Raw genomic sequence first — 18,459 nt, 5'->3', positions numbered from 1 at the left:
GGAAGTTGGGTAAGGTTCATTCTAGTTGGTAAATATTATGAGTGTCAAAACCAGGGACACCTGGGTGGCTCAGTTAGTTAAGTGTCTGACTTCTGGTTTCAGTTGCAGGCTTGACCACAGGGTCATGAGTTCCGGTCCCGAGTTGGGCTCTTGGCTGGGCCTGAAGACTACTAAAAAGAAGAAAAATGGTTCAGGGGTAGCTAAGATGGTGACAGAGGAAGAAAACCGTAAGCTGGTGTTGTCTGAGGAACACAACAAGATGACTATCTAATCATCCTAAATACTCCCCAAATCTGCCTGAGGACTGATAGAACAAACTCCAAACTACAGGGAGAGAAGAGTCTCTTGGAAGAGGTTAGGAAGGGTGGAGATACGGTGTGTGGAGAAGGGGATCATGACTGCCTTGGAGGAGAGGAAACCAAGGTTGTGGAAGAGAGAGAGAGAGAGCAAGAGAGAGAGAGAGAGAGAGAGAAGCACACAGGGGAATGCACAAGGAGAACATTTTCCCAAAGCCATTTGCTTGGAAAAAGGAAAAAGGGAGGGCCAATCAATTATTGTGAGTGTTTGCAGCCAGCGGGGCCTTAAGCCTGGAGTTTGAAAGGTTGGTGGGCTTGGTGGCCTAGAGCCCTGAGGGTGCTGTCCTGCTCCTGGAGAGAAGATAGGTAAACCCCTGGGGGGCAGAGGCCACGGGAACAGCCATCTGGAGAAAGCCTGCAGCACATGGAGGGGAGATGATTGGCCCCGCTAGAAGGAATCGCAGGGAGGTAGTATTGCTGGAGAGGCCTCTCTGTGCACCCTGGTGCCCTCTGGGGCCATTTGTCTCCCAGCCCTGCAGCAGAAACATGGATCCATCAGCAGGAGGCAGCACTGGGCTAGCATAGGCTGTCTCCCTTGTTTCTGCCAAACCCTATTTCCCGGCAGTCTGGTGAGATTGTCCTTTTAGGTCAAGTTTGCCTCAGTCCCAGTAAGGTGAGACCTTCCCCCAGAAGACCAGCCGAGGCCCCTGCCCACATCACATCCCCAAAGCCTGGAGTTTGAGAAGTTAGCTGAATTCACTGGGATAGAACCCAGAGGGCTCCGGGCAGGTAAACAACTAGATGGTGTGGAAACAGAGATCTGGAAAAGGTCTGTGGGACCTGGATAGCTTAGGTGCTTGAACATCTGACTCTTGGTTTCAGCTCCTGGTCTCTCTCAGGGTCGTGAGGACAAGCCCTGCATTGGGTTCTATGCTCAGTGGAGTTTGCTTAAGATTCCCCCTCTTCCACTGCCCTTCGACCCATGCATGCTTTCTCTCTCTCTCTCAAATGAGTAAAACTTAAAAAAAAAAAAAAAAAGCCTGAGACACCTAGGGGTGGAATTATTTCCTCTTCTCAGAGTGCTTTCCTGAGAGGTGGGGACACGGAGTCTGCTCTCTGGGGACAAAGGAGGTGTCATTTTCCTACCTTGCCCATCAGTACCAACAGAGACCCCTGCAGTGAGCAGCAAAGCCAGAACATGTGCTGCCTGACCTGCTTACACCATGTGCCACGCTCTGGTGGTGCTGCCCTTCTTAGTGAGGCTCCCCTCAGTCCCAGTGTGGCAGGCCCCTTCCCCAGAAGACAAACAGAAATCCCCATGCACAACACATCCCCTGACCAGAGAGTTCTTTGGGGCTTCAGATCTAGTGGAAGTAGTGTCAGGTCTCATTTCACAAGCAGAACAGAGCAGAGCAGATCACAGCTTGTTAAAACTCACTGCATTCAGGCCGGGGACTAAACACTATCCACAACAGGCCAGGAGAGCTTCTGCAGATGATCCCCCCTGAAGGCTAGAGCAGCCAAACCACAGCAGCAGAGAGCGTGCAGCACACCCCCCACCCCCATCCTCGCTCAAGTGCCACACACGGGGCACTACATACCCTTCTCTTCACACAGCCATTTCTCTCCAAAGTGAGAAACAAATGGACCTTTCTAGGACCCAGAAGAAGGCAGAGACTTAGACAAAATGCTCACAGGGAGGAAACCATCCCCAATGAAAGAACAAGGGGAAATCACAGCCAGATAGCTAAGCAAGACGGATAAAAGAAACATGCTTGATGGAGAATTTAAAGCAAAAATCCTAAGGATACTCACTGCAATTAAGAATGGAGGACTTCAGGGAAGCCTTTACTGTAGACATAAAAGTGTTAAAAAAAATCAGTCAGAAGGGAAAAATACAATAATTGAGATTGGAAGTGGCTTGAGGCAATGAACTCGAGGATGGAAGAAGGAGATCTCTCCATAGACACTTGGCAAGCCAGAAGGAGTGGCCTGATCTCTTCCATGTGCTGAATGGGAAAGAACTACAGCCAAGAAAACTCTATCCAGGAAGGGCACCATTCCGAATAGAGGGAGAGATCAAGAGTTTCCCCTACAAATAATAACTAAAGGAGTTCTGGAAGAAATAGTAAAGGGGTCTCTTTGAGTGGAGAGGACATTACAGATTGAGGGCTGGTATCTAACATCTACAAATAACTTTGCAAACTCAACACCCCCAATAATCCAGTCAAGAAATGGGCAGAAGACATGAACAGACAGTTCTGCAACGATGACATACAAATGGCCAATAGACACTTGAAAAAATGTTGAACATCACTAGCCATCAGGGACATACACATCTAAACCATAATGAGATGCCACCTTACACAAGTTGGAAAGATGAAAATTAAGAAGGCAGGAACTAAAAAATGTTGGCAAGGATGTGGAGAAAGGTGAACCCTATTCCACTGTTGGTGGGGACACAAGCTGGTAGAGCCACTCTGGAAAACAGTATGGGGGTTCCTCAAGATGTTAAAAATAGAGGTACCTCATGAGCCAGCAATTGCACCACTAGGTTTTTACCCCAAGACACAGATGTAGTGAAAAGAAAGGGCATGTGCACCCCAATGTTCATAGCAGCAATGGCCACAGTAGCCACACTGTGGAAGGAGCTGAGCTGTCCTTCAACAGATGAATGGATAAAGAAGGTGTGGTTCATACAATGGAATACTACTCAGCCATCAGAAAGGATGAATACCTATCATTTGCCTGTGTATGGAACTGGAGGGGATTATGCTGAGGGAAATAAGTCAGGCAGAGAAAGACAGTTATCATATACTTTCACTCATATGTGGAACATAAGAAATAAAGCGGAGGACCATAGGGGAAGGGAGGGAAAACTGAATGGGAAGAAATCAGAGAGGCAGATGAACCACGAGAGACTCTGGACTCCAGGAAACAAACTGAGGGTGTAGAAGGAAGGGGGTGGAGGGGAGGGGTAGCCGGATGATGGGTATTAAGGAGCCCTCCTGTTGTGATGAGCACTGGGTATTACATGCAACTAATGAATCACTTAACGCTACATCAAAAAGTAATGATATGTTGGCTAACTGATCATAATAAAAAATTTTAAAAAATAGAGGGGGTGTGGGTGCAGAGGGTGAGGCAGAGGGAGACAGAGAGGGGAAGCAGACTCTCCTCTGGGCAGGAGATGGATGCCTAAATTTGGCTCCATTCCAACACCCTAGGATCATGTCCTGAGCTGAAACTGAGTGTGAAGCATAAGGGACTAAATCACACTGGGACCCCACATATTTATACTTAAAGTTAACTAACTGAATGGATTCCTTTTTAAAAATTAACATATAATGTATTATTTGTTTCAAGGGTGCAGGTACTGAATGGTTCTTAATTATATATGTAAATATTTTGGATAATTGTTTTGAAAAGTCTTACGTGTTTTGTAAAACATGTAGGTCATTCACAGATGAGAACCAAAGGAATGATTTGTCCTCTGTGAGATAATGTGAAATAATAAGAGACAGGTGAGGTCTCCTCTGGCATGATCCTTGATCATCATTCTCCCTGAGGACAGCCACCTCTGGACAGCTCAGTGACAAGGGCTCATTAAAAGTGTGGTGCATCTGTTCCCCAGGGACGTCAGCCAGGGAACACATTTGGTTCTCATTGCCAGCCCAGTCACAGCTCAGTGTCACCGCACCTCCTCCTGTGCTCGTAAGGGTCGCCCTGTCATACAGGCAGGTCATTGCTTTCAGGAGACCATAGCAAGAGTTTGCAATTGCCTTCATTTCCTATCTCCTAGAGGCAAAGTGCAATTCTCTCATCGTGAGCAAGTGTCCTTTGCTTAGGAAAAGTTTATGGATAAGCCATTAGTGGTATAGTCAACTTTCACATTTACTGCACACGACTGATTCTGCATGTCCAGGTGCCAATCCGTGATACCGTCTTTAGGCAATGACTTGGAAAGGAGGTAGGGAAATAGCTTTGAACCCAAAGAGAGGGTGAGCAAAGGTGAGTGGAATGGAACTCAGTGTCTGTGTTGCTTTAGGAATTGAAAGTTAATTTTTGTTGCAATTGTTCTTGAAACAGAAGAGCTGTTGCTTGTATGTTCCACTGCCTAAAGGAACAGCCTATGGAACTCCACCAAGTCATTCTTGGATTTTTTGTTCTATTGCAATACATTCATTATCCCTGTGTATGCAAATATGGAAAATACTTAAATAGGCATGTATAGTGGTAGTACAATGTGACCTTCAGTAATAGAAGAAGACAATATGCAGAAGTGTAAAAATAGTAGACCATATACCTCCATGCTCCCTTTATGGTCCTTATTGTCTATAAAATTAGACAGTATTTATTTTGTATGCATAAAGCTCATTGTCATTATTTATAGTTCCTAAATGGTCATTTTCTCCCTTCAGAGTTTCTAAAATATCTAAAATATGTACAGAGTTTTAAGAATGCTACATTGAAGATTACAACAGGGAGTTCCATTCTGTGGATATTGTGTCAGTGCATCTCTACTGGGACACCGTGTTCCATCCTTCTATCCTTGCGCAGGATCGTGAATGGACTCTGTGTGAATGCTGTTGGGGCCCTGCTCAGATGCTCTTTACCTGGCTGCTGCTCCAATCCTTACCCTATGTGTTAGGAATATGGGCTGCCAGGTGCACAGTCTTTCCTTTCTTCAGAGATTTGCCCTCAGCTGAAAGGGATCTGCTTTCCAGTGGGTCTCAGGAACAATGTGGGCAACTCTTTTTTTTTTTTTTAAGATTTTATTTATGTATCAGAGAGAGAGCGAGCACAGGCAGACAGAATGGCAGGCAGAGGCAGAGGGAGAAGCAGGCCCCCTGCCGAGCAAGGAGAGTGCGGGAAACTCTTAACCAGTGACAGACTCATGGGAGAGGCAAGGCTGCCAACACCAAGGCAAGACTAAATATGATGCAATTCATGCTCCAGAACTGTGCTGTCCAATACTGGAGTATGTAGTCACCGGATGACAGTTAAATTTAAATTAATTCAAATTAAATAGAATACGGAATTCCATTTCTCAGTGAGGCCATTTAAATGCTCCGGTAGTGACATGTGGATAGTGGCTATTGCATTAGACAGCGAGGGCTGAGTATTTCTCTCACCACAGATGCATACTGTATGGCAGACTTGTGTCCACTTTCTTACAGGCTCATTCCATAATCAATTTAAGACCACGTCTTTCCTTATTCATGTTCTCTGCTCTGTTTTGCTTTCCTCATCCCCTTTATCCTGAAAGCACTCCCTGAACAAACCACACATGGTGGAAATCCTGCTTGATCCTCTTTTCCCATGAAACCTGGTGGAAAGCACTGTCCATGTTCATGTGAGCTGTCATTTCCAGTTTGTGAAAGCTGCCTTCCCCCTCACTAGATTGTCCCTCATTGCCCTTGGGGGCCTGTCGAGCATATGTGGGGTCAGCTCATAGCTAGGGGACAGAGCTTTATTAATGTAATAGTGATTCTTTCCTACCACTGCCAACACTACTTCAGGATTCTTTCAGGAACTGGATAGGGCAGAGTTTGTATGTCAGTTATGTCGGTGACTGTTATATATTTCAAATATCTTCAATACAGATGTTTTTTATGTATTGTAAGTATACAGTTTGCATACTGAGCAACTAGTTTTGTGGAACTCTGTTTTTTCCACTTAAACTTTTAGGGTTGCATTTCAGTATTGAACCTTTATGGTAATTGTTCTGTCAACTTATGTGTCCTGGTACTAAACATTTAGTCTGTTTCCTTTGATGCCCATTGTCTTCATTAATTGTAGAATTGTGTTCTTGTGAGATGTCATTTCCTATTATATTCTATTTTTGATGGCACTTATTACATAGAATGCCATTTTCTTTTGTTTTGTAGCATCTATTTACTGATATTTTACCTAATAACATTTTTCTCACTGTATGTATAACCTGCGCTTTTTTCAAAGAATTTATTGTTTTGAAAAGAAAGTAGTAATTTATGTGTGGATTCGCAACTGGATTTTCCTCTGCCGTATTATATCATGATGGTTGTTAAGGACAGCATTCTGTGCTCCTAACCTAAGATGGATATGTTTACTATTCCCAACTACAACTATTTACACAGTTTGTCTAAGGGGAATCAATCTCTCTTACCGCATTCAGTCATTTGATACCTACCTACATATAGGTGATGGCTTTTAGTCTAATGATGCAATTCTTTAAATTTGGTTAGGAGAAAATGAAATGAAATGTCTCATGAACCTCACTCCAAACCTACCTTCTTCTCAAAAGAGTGTGGTCTGCAGTGGTGCACACGGATTGAAGGGGGATGGATGCCCAGAATGGGAGGAGGAAGGAAACACAGTGACCCCTATTAGCAGAACACACTCTTGAGAATCGATGGCAGGATGCAACTGTATCCTGACTTTCACGTCCAGTGTTACCAAAGGATAATAATTTTCCTGAATGTAATTAAAAAAAAATAAAAGTAAGATGGTAGACTATAGCATGAGTATTATAGTTCCCTCCCAGTGTGCTCTCCAGCAAGGCAGTGGAAGCAACAGTAACATAGAGAGATAATCACTTTTTTTTTTTCTGTTTTGGTGGGCTTATCTTTTACCTGTTATTTTATCTTTCTGCCTAAAATCATATTCATTATTATCCCTGTTAGATAGGTAGTCATCCAGCGTTCTTTTAGATGTGTGTAGATATATACACACATACACATACATAATCCTGTAAAGCAGAATATCATTTGTACAAGTTCATCTCACCAGGGTTTTATCTTTTCTCAGCTGCCTTCTTTGTCCTTCTGGGTAGTCCTTTTGGATAGGATCAGCATTATTTATTTCAATGGTCCATTATTTTATTGGTGCTTTCCTTGGATGATTAACATTTTACTTTTGTCCTCCTTACTTTTGTGAGCAATTCCTTTACCGGACACCTTTAATATAGCCGCAATGTATTTCAGATAATTTATCTGTATTTCTGCACGTGTGTGAGGCTGGACTGTGCTTTGTTTTATCTGCTCTTCTGAGCGGGTGTGAGTCAGGGCAAATTCCCTGTTGTTGCACATTTATACAGCCTCAGATGCCTTTTAACTAATTCTATCAGGAAATATTTGTGCACCAAGTTTTTTTCTTGTGGACACCACTAATCAATCTCATGGGAAATCAAAACAGAGTGAAAACCCACATCTCTATTCAGATTGTATGACCCTTTGTTTTATTTCAGTTTTGTGTCATTTTCTTTCACACATCAGTGGGTCTACTCTGATTCAGATCTTAAAAGTCTTTGAGGAGAGGCGCCGGGGTGGGGTAGAGAGGCTTATTCATTAAGGGTCTGCCTTTGGCTCAGGTCATGATCCCAGGGTGCTGAGATGGAGCCCTGCATCGGGCTCTCTGCTCAGGGGGGCGTCTTCTAACCCTCCCCCTATGCATGACCACTCTAGTTCTCTCTCACGGGCTCTCCCTCTCTCTCAAATAAATAAATAAAACTTTTAAAAAGTCTTAGAAGAATTAAAATGTACTGTATGTCTATTTGAATATGATAGATCTGAAATACTCATTCTCTGATGTCTGGTTGGTTGGGATAGAACTATGCTTCTTCAGTACTAAGCACCTAGATGACAATAGCCTTTAAACGCGTGTGAGAGCTGGTCATGTTTCTGATCTAGTGTGACTGACTCTGCAAAATAGCTCCAGAAAGGTGATACTTAGCGTAAATCTACAGATATCTGAAATTTTGTATAATATGAAAATAAACTTTTCATTATCTTGTAGTACTTCAAGGTTTCCGTTATGTGCCTTGACATGTCTTTGCTTTGAGAATGTACCTGTCTGTATCTCTATGTTTATCTATTTAATTATTTCATCATAGGGAGTGATGTAAAAGCATTATACTTTGTACGTAGATTACACAACTGGATAACTTTTAAAACATCTAATCTGATTAGAATGTTATTGTGAATACTCCTGCCTTTCTCAGGAGTGTCAGCTGCTCTGGTGGCTAACATGTGAAACAGGAATCTGCAGAAGGAAGAGGAAAGTTTGACTACTAGATTTTAGGGTTCTGATGCCAATGGATATGCAGGGCCAATGAATTTTTGGAGATCCTCTTAAACTGGTACAGTAATTTTAAGCATCTTTAGGGAAAAGGTAAGCACTGTATTTGGATAGTGATACTTTTGGTTTTCTGTGATTGAGTATATATTTTTTTGCTACCATACAGAAAAAAAAAAAAAAACAGTGCAGCTTTCATCAATAAATTAAAGAGTCAATTCTGCCATAATGTTTATAAGTAGAATTAGTAGTAGTATTTTGCATGTAATTGGATTTTTTGTGTAAGAAAGCTCTTGGTCTTCAATTCCTGTATCTGAATGCATTTTTGAGATTATATTGTATTATATTCTATTGCATGTGTGGTGTGTGCAAATCTTATTGTGTAAAATCATGAGAACATATTTACTATAACATTTATCCCTCTGATTCTCCTTTTGATAGTTTCTGATTGCTTTCCCTCTTTCCCCCTCATCCCCATTCTTTCTAAAATGTATGTATATACTTATAGTACTTTAAATCTTATTAAGCTCAGTCTGAGAGACCTTTCGTATCTATGATGATGCAAACACATAGGCCATTATTTCATTTTTCTTTTATCAAATATTAATGCTATACTTTTTGTCATAATGTGGAACTAGATTGGCATAAAGTATGTCAATTGTAAAGAGCACATCATTGATTCACATAGTTACTGATACAAATCCTATGCCCTGTCTTTAACATGAGAGATCCAGCCCCCACCCCAGTCAACTATTTTTTTTTTTTAAGATTTCTTTTAAAATTGATAAATGCTTGGTCCTGGTAGGAAACATGTGCTAACAGAGGATGGAACAGAAGAATGGCAGTACTTTCACGGGGTTTATCCTGCTGGGGTTCTCTGACCGGCCTCAACTCGAGCTAGTCCTCTTTGTGGTTCTCCTGATCTTCTACCTGTTCACTCTGCTGGGAAACACCACCATCATTGCCTTGTCCTACCTCGACCCACATCTACATACTCCCATGTACTTTTTCCTCTCCAACCTGAGCTTTCTGGACCTGTGTTACACGACCAGCACTGTCCCACAGCTCCTGGTTCATCTCAGGACGGCAGACAAGTCTATCTCGTTTGGTGGCTGTGTAGTTCAGATGTTTGTTGCTCTAGGGCTGGGATGCACGGAATGCCTTTTGTTAGGGGTCATGGCGTTTGACCGCTATGCAGCCATCTGCAAGCCCCTGCAGTACACCGTGATCATGCACCCTCGTCTCTGTGCCCTCATGGCTTCTGCATCATGGTTCTTTGGTTTTGGCAACTCCTCATTGCAAACAACACTCATCTTCATTGTACCACTTTGTGGGAGAAATAAAATAGACCATTTCTTTTGTGAGATCCCACCACTGCTCAAGCTTGCGTGTGTTGACCCCAGTGTGTATGAGTCAGAGATGTTTTTCGCCAGTGTGATCATTCTCCTCATACCTGTGGCATTAATCATCTTCTCCTATGGTCAGATCGTCAGGGCGGTCTTAAGAATAAAGTCATCTGCAGGGCAGAGGAAAGCGTTTGGCACATGTGGGTCCCACATCACAGTGGTCTCCCTGTTCTATGGCACGGCCATCTATGCTTACCTCCAGCCCAGCAACAACTACTCCCAGGATCAGGGCAAGTTCGTTTCTCTGTTCTACACCATCGTCACGCCCATGGTCAACCCTGTCATATATACACTGAGGAACAAGGATGTGATGGGGGCAATGAAGAAGGTGTTTTGCAGGGGCCATGCTTTCAGGTGACTGGGAAGGGAAGACCTTTTGAAGGAAGACTATGGCTGCCAGAGTTTTCTTTTCTTTTCTTTTTTATTGCTTTTCAGTGTAACAGTATTCATTGTTTTTACACCACACCCATTGCTCCATGCAATCTGTGCCCTCCTTAATACCCACCACCTGGCTCCCCAAACTTCCCACCCCCCACCCTTTCAAAACCTTCAGGTTGTTTTTCAGAGTCCATAGTCTCTCATGATTCACCCTCCCTTCCAATTTCCCCCAACTCCCTTCTCCTCTCTATCTCCCCTTTTCCTCCAAGTTATTTGTTATGCTCCACAAATAAGTGAAACCATATGATAATTGACTCTCTCTGCTTGACTGATTTCACTCAGCATAATCTCTTCCAGTCCCATTCATGTTGCTACAAAAGTTGGGGATTCATCCTTTCTGATGGAGGCATAATACTCCATCGTGTATAAGGGCCACATCTTCCTTATCTATTCATCCGTTGAAGGGCATCTTGGTTCTTTCCACAGTTTGGCGACTGTGGCCATTGCTGCTATGAACATTGGGGTACAGATGGCCCTTCTTTTCAGTACATCTGTATCTTTGGGGTAAATACCCAGTAGTGCAATTGCAGGGTCATAGGGAAGCTCTATTTTTAGTTTCTTGACGAACAAGGTGTGTTGGAGAAGATGTGGAGAAAGGGGAACTGGAATGCAAGTTGGTGCAGCTGCTTTGGAGAACAGTGTTGGCTGCCAGAGATTTTTGAGAAGACTCTGTCCTCCCCATGTTATCCAAAATTTCCTGTGACATTTTTCAAGGGAATTTCCTTACCTGATGCTTTAATGCAAGTGCGTCCTCAAAATCCAAGTTCATGGGTTCATGAAGCCTCCAGAGTTGCTCCTAGAGAGTCTGCATCAAAAGCTCCACAGGTTTTTTATATTCTCCCCTCACTTGGGAACACTATTCATTCCTTTGTGCAAGAAGACATGCACATACCATTAAGTCATAGGGAAAATAAGAATACGAATGACTCAGTAGGAAATATTAAAATTTTAGCATTTTTCTAGCAAATTGTTGGTGCATATCACTGTTTCTTGCATTGTGATCATGGTTCTATTATAAGGTCCATAGGTTGACTGTATCACAGCTTTTTCACAGAAGTAGGTGGGCATCTGTGAGAAAAAGAAATCCTTAGCTCAAAGAAAATCCTGCTGTTGGGGTCGATTCCATGTTAAAACATGTTAACCCCCTAGGGCCTGCCTAGGCCTACTTAGCCATAGTGACTCCATGTTGCCTAGGTAGACATATTGTTGTCTAGAAAAGTTACTGCTCTCGGTTCCAGGTAACTGTTACTAAAACACAACACCTAAAACAAGGTAACTGTTACTAAAACACACACCTAAAACAAGGCCAGTTCCAGGTAACTATTACTAAAACACACACCTAAAACAAGGCCATTGGTAACCGTTACTAAAACACACAGGTAGGAGACATCCAATCAGCCAAAGCCACATATGTAGATGTCTGCGATTGTGCCCTATAAAAACTAGCCTGTATGACCAAGGGGTGTTGCTCTCTTTGGAGGCGGCCCTGGCCGGTCAGTCTGACTTCTAATGCTTGGCATAGAATAAAGCTTTACATAACTTTCACTTTGTCTCAGCCTCATTTCCCTGGCCGGTCTGTCTAACTTCTAATGCTTGGCATAGAATAAGGCTTTGCTTAACTTTGTCTCAGTCTCGTTCCTTTGATAATGGACCCAACATATGGGGGCTCATCCGGGATCAAACGATGAGAACTGAGCCAGCATCAGAATTTCTGGGAAAAGCCTCCAGAGGTAAGATCTCCATATTCTGTGAGATATGGTCTGTCTGGTTGTGGAGCTCCAGGGTATGGCCCACCGGGGAGAAGCTGGACACAGCCATGCTCCCCAGGGCTGGAGTGGTGTGGGGACGCCCCATCCCTCTTCTGGTAGATCATCTGGGGGTCTGAGCCCCCCTTAGGTGGTCATCTGGGTCTGTAGGGGGCCGGGTAACCCCTGTCCGTAGGGGGCCGGGAAAACCCCCACCAGCGGGTGAGGGCCGCTGGGTCTGTGTCTTTGTCTTGTCTTTTTGTTGTCTGTTTTGTTACTCATTTCTAGGGGACCGAGAAAATCCCCACTGGCAATTTTAGGGGACTGAGAAAATCCTCACCAGCGGCAGGTTCTGGGTAAGGGCCGCTGGGTCTGTGGTTGTCTGTATCTTGTCTTTTTGTTGTCTCTTATGTTGTTTGTAGTGTTTGAGAAAAAAAATGGGACAAGCAGAGAGTAAGGGGACTCTGACTTTCATCTGTCCGTTCCTCCTAATAGATGTGGGACTTCTCCCTTGCTCATTTCTTATGTTAATGGCTATAACTGGAGCCAATTGTGGTTGGTCTAACTCGAGACAGAGACTTTAAGGAATATTCCCAAGCAGCTGCCAAAACTTCCTTTGTTTAGGGGAAGTTCCTTGCCTTCTCTGGCCCGACCTAGCCCCTCTCCCTTGCTGGCGGGGCCTTCTGGCAGCACTTTGTTTTTTCTGTCTCCTCCTTCTGTTTCTGCACCGGCTTGGGTGCAGCCTGCATAACTGGCTTCTAGACCATCCTCGGTGCTTCCTGCACCATGGCTCCTTCTCTCTTCACTGTCAAGAAACAAAAAGAGCACCCCCTGGACCTAACACCCCCCCCCACTCCAGATCTTCCCACCTGTGTCTCAGGTAAACATTAAAAATGGAGTGGGTCCAGGTGAAACGTAAATCAGTATTTAAACTAAAATAAGTTTGTTGGTTTAATTAAAATAGACATGGCTTTAAAGTTACATCAGTAAATGTGAAACTTCAAACTTTACTGAAGGTCAAATAAGCTCATGTTATTTGTTAAAATCTGTTAGCAAAGAAATAACTGAACTGATGATTAATTGTCTGTCTCAAAGTTTTAATGGGTAATTGTTAAAATAGCTTTCAAAGTCTTTAGTAACCTGAAACACTGAAGGTTTACTTGGATGACAAATAGAATTAAATTTGTTGAACATCTAGGTCTTAACCAAATGGGATAAAATACTAAAGCATTAATTACTGGAACCAGGTTTATGCTTTTGAGTTCTTACTGCAAAGAAACTAAAAATATTTAAATCTGTTGATAAACATGTTTTATGCTTAACTGATTCATAAATTTGTCATCTACAGAATTCTGTTGTAACTGTTCAAAATTGGTTAATACTTAGCCATCATTAGAGACTAACGTGTTTCTAAGAATAAAAAATTCTACTAACTGTAACTAAGACTGAAGAAAGTAAGAAAAACACCCTATATATAAAAAGTAGGAGATAAAAAAAGGGGGGAAATAAAAATACATTTCATTAAAGATAAAAGGTAATTTTGTCCTAAATGAGATAAATATTTTTTAAAAAAATGGCTTGGGACAAAACCTAAATGCAAAAAAAAAGTTGTAAAAGGTTTATGAAGAAAAATCTTCAAAAAAAGAAATTTTAGGTATGGTCAGGACAGACTAAAATTAAAATGAATTTTAAATGTAGCACATCAGAATAATAAATCACATAAAATGACTCCATGTATTCTAGATTACCAAAAGAAAAACACCATTAAGGTTTTTATTAAAAGTTTTAATGTTATCTAAAAAAAAAACAGAGAAAAGACAGTTGACTGATAACTAATAGTAAGTTTAGAAAAATTGTACACACAAAAAAAGAGGGCCTAAGACAGTAAGTAATTTTGTCTTAAAATAAAAATATCTGGTTGCATCAGAACATGAAAAGAAATAAAAACTAAACTTGAGGGTATTTTGTAAGTCATAAAAGGCTTGGGGAAAGTGACTTTATTTGCCTTGGTTTATAGGTTTAAAAGAGAACAATAAAATATGTTGGAAATTTAACCATATTAGATCAGCTTTGATGGATGTATTCACAAGAAAAAAAAAAAAAGACTAAAGCCCCGTGTCATGGCAAATCTATATTGGTGATCCACACAAGTAAATGTTGACTATTATGTAAACTAAAAAAAACACTGGTATAAAAAATCTGCTTTCTCTGTTCAAAACACAAAGTTTTCTTAGATTAATTGATCTACTGTTAAGGAGAGAATATAAATGGTTTTCTCTTTGCCTGTCCAGAGAAACCAGTTTCTATATTTTGTTTTATCCTAATCCTATGTAAGCATGTGCTTTAAAACTTAAATTTCAGCAATTATAAGCAAGATTTAAATTGTAAATAAGATCTCTTGGACTCATAAGGCTTTTCCTTGGTATGCTAATTACTCAAAAAGTACTGCTAAACCAATGCTAAACCTTGGGTTACATATGGGTAAATGCTATAACTATTATAGAAATTCTATGCATTTCCTAAAATTTTAACCTTTTGATAAGGTCATCACTTGATATTGTAATTATTGAAATGTTATGTGTCACAGAAGTAACTTGGTTTTCTTGCCAGTTAAACTGTAAAACCATATCTATTCTGAATTTTTGTCATTTATAATTGTTTTAATTCTCTTATAAAATAAATTCTGCCTTGAAGAAAATTCATATGGGAGACTTCCAGGACAAATACAGGTCTTTGATATGTTGAAATCCTGAAACTGAAATGGATAAAAATTTCCAGAGCTTACTAAAACTACATTCAAACTAAACCAGAAGTAGTAACATGGGACCTCAATCCCCAGTGAGTGAAGAACTACTGCCCAAAGGAACCCCCTGACTGAAACCCAAACTCTGATAAAGGTAAGGAGAGTCTATGTTTCTACCCCCAGGCTCTGCTGGGAGGCCTCCATGCGACTGCAAGGAGATCCATAAATTTATCTAAAATTAGTGTGGTGACTCAAGATAAGGATGAATCTCCAGGGACTTTTCTAGAAAGGCTTATAGAAGCCTATAAAATATATAGCCTGATCGACCCTGAGGCACCCCAAAATCAGAGGGCAATAAATCTTGCCCTTGACAGTCAGTCAGCCCCAGATACAAGGAGAAAACTTCAAAAATTGAAGGATTTAAAGGAAAGAATTTGACCGAGTTAGTGGGAATAGCAGAAAAGATGTTTAACAACAGAGATACACAAGAAGATAGAAAAACAGACTAAAAAAATAGTTAAAGTTTTGGCGTTACATGAGATGGGGAGAAAACAAAGGAAAAGAGGTCAATGGAAAGGAAAAATGCAGGTAAAAAATGGTCAGTGGAAAGAAAAGCCTAAGTATAGAAAAAACTGATGAGAAGTCTTAGCTTCAGATCAGTGTACTTACTGCAAGGAAAGAGGACACTGGGCCAAGGAGAGTCCCCCCCAAAAAAGACGGCAATGCTGGCCACCAGAGACTAAAGGGACCGTGGTTCAGAGCCCCTCCCCAAACCTCAGGTAAAAGCTCAGTGGAGGGGAAATCAACTGATTTTTTGATGGACATGGGAGCCCAATTTTCATCATTACTAGAATCTATGAGAAAACGATCTGAAGAGGAAGTCTGGGTACACGGGGAAAATGGCACAAAAGGACATAAATAAACAACAGAAAGGACCTTAAATTTGGCCTATGGCTGTTCTCATCAGTACTCCCTCCCCTGGGAAGCAAAGGAAGGGATCTCCATAGAACACACCTTTGCTTCCTGTCAAAAGGCCAAAACTGGGACCTGTTCAGGACTTGCGGGAAGTTAACAAATGGATTAAAGATATCCACCCGATGGTGCCTAACCCCTATATGCTACTCTCCCTCCTGAGCCCCAAGAGAACCATGTATACTGTCTTAGATCTCAAGAATACAAGAGAGTCTCAGCCCCTCTTTGCTTTTGAGTGGTCCAACCCACAGAAAATGTTCCAAGGCCAGCTCACCTGGACAAGAACAAACGCCTGAGTGATGGGGTATCAGGCCCTCTTCCTCAACAAACTGAAAGTGACTTTCCGTTCCCCGGCGGTGCTAAATCCAGCCGTGTTGCTGCCAGAGGAGCTAACTGACCACAGTACTTGCTAATAGCCGCTGAGGACTATAAGTCATGCTTGCGGGGGACAAGCCACTTATTTAGGCTTTGATCTCCAAGAAGGAGTGCGTTTACTGTCTGGGTCCAGGAAACAGGTAACCAACGGATACTCCCACCCCACCCATACTACTGCGGGGAGGTCCTAACCCAGGTCACAGGAATAAGGCCTGATCTCAGAGACACTCCCCTCCCGGATGTGGAGATGACTTTGTTCACAGACGGGGCTAACTACATGGTGAATGAAAAGAGGTATGCAGGGGCTATGATGGTTTCTCCTGAGCAGGAACTCTAAAAAGCGGCCCTGCCACACATCTCTAGAAACAACAGGTATGTTTTTGCTACTCTCCATATACATGGGGCTATTTATTTAAAAAGGGGCTTAACAGCCAAAAAAAAAAAAAAAAAAAAAAAAAAAAAAAAAAATTAAAAACAAAGAAAAAAATACTAGCTCTCCTCCAGACTATTTGGGACTTGAAAGGTGGCCATTATGCATTGCCTGGGACACCAAATGGGGACTGATCTGGTTTCAAAAGGAAACTAATTAGCAGATCAAACAGCAAAGCAAGTAGCCAGAAAAATGACTCAAAAACTGGTTACACTCCTGGCTCCAGCCCTACCAGTAAAACCAGATTATTCAAAGGAAGATTTAAAATAGTTACAAAAATGGTCTTAATTAGGCTATAAAGGGGACTGGGCTAAGACTGGGACAGAAAAGTTAATTCTTCCTCCAAAACTAGGAAAAAAAATTAATAAACCAAATACATCAGGGTACTCATTTAGGGACACGGAAACTTAAAAAAACTCATGGGCAAGCAATTTCAGGTATCTAAATTAAGGCATATGGCTCAGGATATAGTTAATAGATGTGCTCAATGTCAGGGAGTAAAAGCGGAAAAACTAGGAAAAAAAAAAAGAAAGAAAAAGAGGTAGGAACCAGGAATTTATTGGGAAGTAGATTTTACAGAGATAAGACAGGAATAGTAGCCAAAAACTACTAAAAAAAAATAATAATTCCTAGGTTTGGGTTGCCTCTCACGATCAGGTCAGACAATGGCCCAGCATTTGGGAGTTCAGTCTCACCGGCATTGGCCAAGGCTGTGGGCACTGATTGAAAACTACACTGTGCCTACTGACTCCAGAGTTCCGGACAGGTAAAGAGGATGAGCCGGACTCTTAAAAAACCTTGACAGAGTTAATTATAAAAACTGGCGGTGGATGGATGGATCTCCTTCCCTTCACCCTCCTTAGGGCGTGATGTACACCCTACTTAAACAAGGTTACCCCATTTAAAATAATGTTTGAGAGACCCCCTCCACTCTGCTTATGGCTACAAAAGGTTACCCTAACAAAAATGACTGATCAGTCTGTATTCCAGTCACTACAGGCACTACAGTCTGTCTTAAAAAGAGCCCATGCAGGGATCCAGACTGCCTCACTGAGATGGAGACAAAGATGGAACAGCATCCTTACCACCCCAAAGACTTGGTTTGGATATGCCGCCACCGAGTGAAAAACTTGAAGTATCATTGAAAGGGACCATTTACTGTCATCCTATAGAGGACCCGAGGAATTCCAACATCTTGCTGCAGAAATAAAATGGACAAAACCTGTGGTTCCCATCCTAATTTCAGCACTACCTGATTCTTTAAAAAGTCAAAGAATTGACTAATCTCGAAAGAAAAGGGGGGGATGTTGGGGTCGATTCCACGTTAAAACATGTTAACCCCCTAGGGCCTGCCTGGACCTACTTAGCCATAGTGACTCCATGTTGCCTAGGTAGACATATTGTTGTCTAGAAAAGTTACTGCTCTCGGTTCCAGGTAACTGTTACTAAAACACACACCTAAAACAAGGTAACTGTTGCTAAAACACACACCTAAAACAAGGCCAGTTCCAGGTAACTATTACTAAAACACACACCTAAAACAAGGCCATTGGTAACCGTTACTAAAACACACAGGTAGGAAACATCCAATCAGCCAAAGCCACATATGTAGATGTCTGCGATTGTGCCCTATAAAAACTAGCCTGTAAGACCAAGGGGCATCGCTCTCTTCGGAGGCGGCCCTGGCCGGTCAGCCTAACTTCTAATGCTTGGCATAGAAAAAGGCTTTGCGTAACTTTGTCTCAGTCTCGTTCCTTTGATAACAGACCCAGCACTGCTAACATTAGTCCTGATAAAGTATATTTAAATCTTCTCTTCATCCCATTTAATAATTTCTTTGATCCAGGCATCACTGATCAATGCTTTTGTATCTCAAACCTGCCAAAAGCCCCATACAGTTTGAATTCAGGGACATATTCTAAAAGTCTGGGAAATGACCTCTTACTCCCAGGAAATCCCATGTTCTCTGGAGCTTACCAGATTCACTAGGAGGAAATGT

At 41.9% G+C, this 18,459-nt stretch overlaps 1 protein-coding gene across 1 annotated transcript; it reads left to right on the top strand.

Moving 5' to 3' along the window:
* The first annotated feature begins 9,176 nt into the window (after positions 1–9,176).
* Positions 9,177–10,115, top strand: LOC122900362 (putative olfactory receptor 2B8). The gene has a single exon (XM_044238975.1). It carries the CDS (start codon positions 9,177–9,179, stop codon positions 10,113–10,115), a length of 939 nt encoding a protein of 312 aa, XP_044094910.1.
* The last annotated feature ends 8,344 nt before the right edge of the window (positions 10,116–18,459 follow it).

Source organism: Neovison vison, chromosome 1 (genome assembly GCF_020171115.1).
Source record: "Neovison vison isolate M4711 chromosome 1, ASM_NN_V1, whole genome shotgun sequence".
In the NCBI taxonomy this organism is placed as follows: domain Eukaryota; kingdom Metazoa; phylum Chordata; class Mammalia; order Carnivora; family Mustelidae; genus Neogale; species Neogale vison.
The sequence above is the reverse complement of the archived record's forward strand: the minus strand, read 5'-3'. Positions and strand labels throughout refer to the sequence as shown.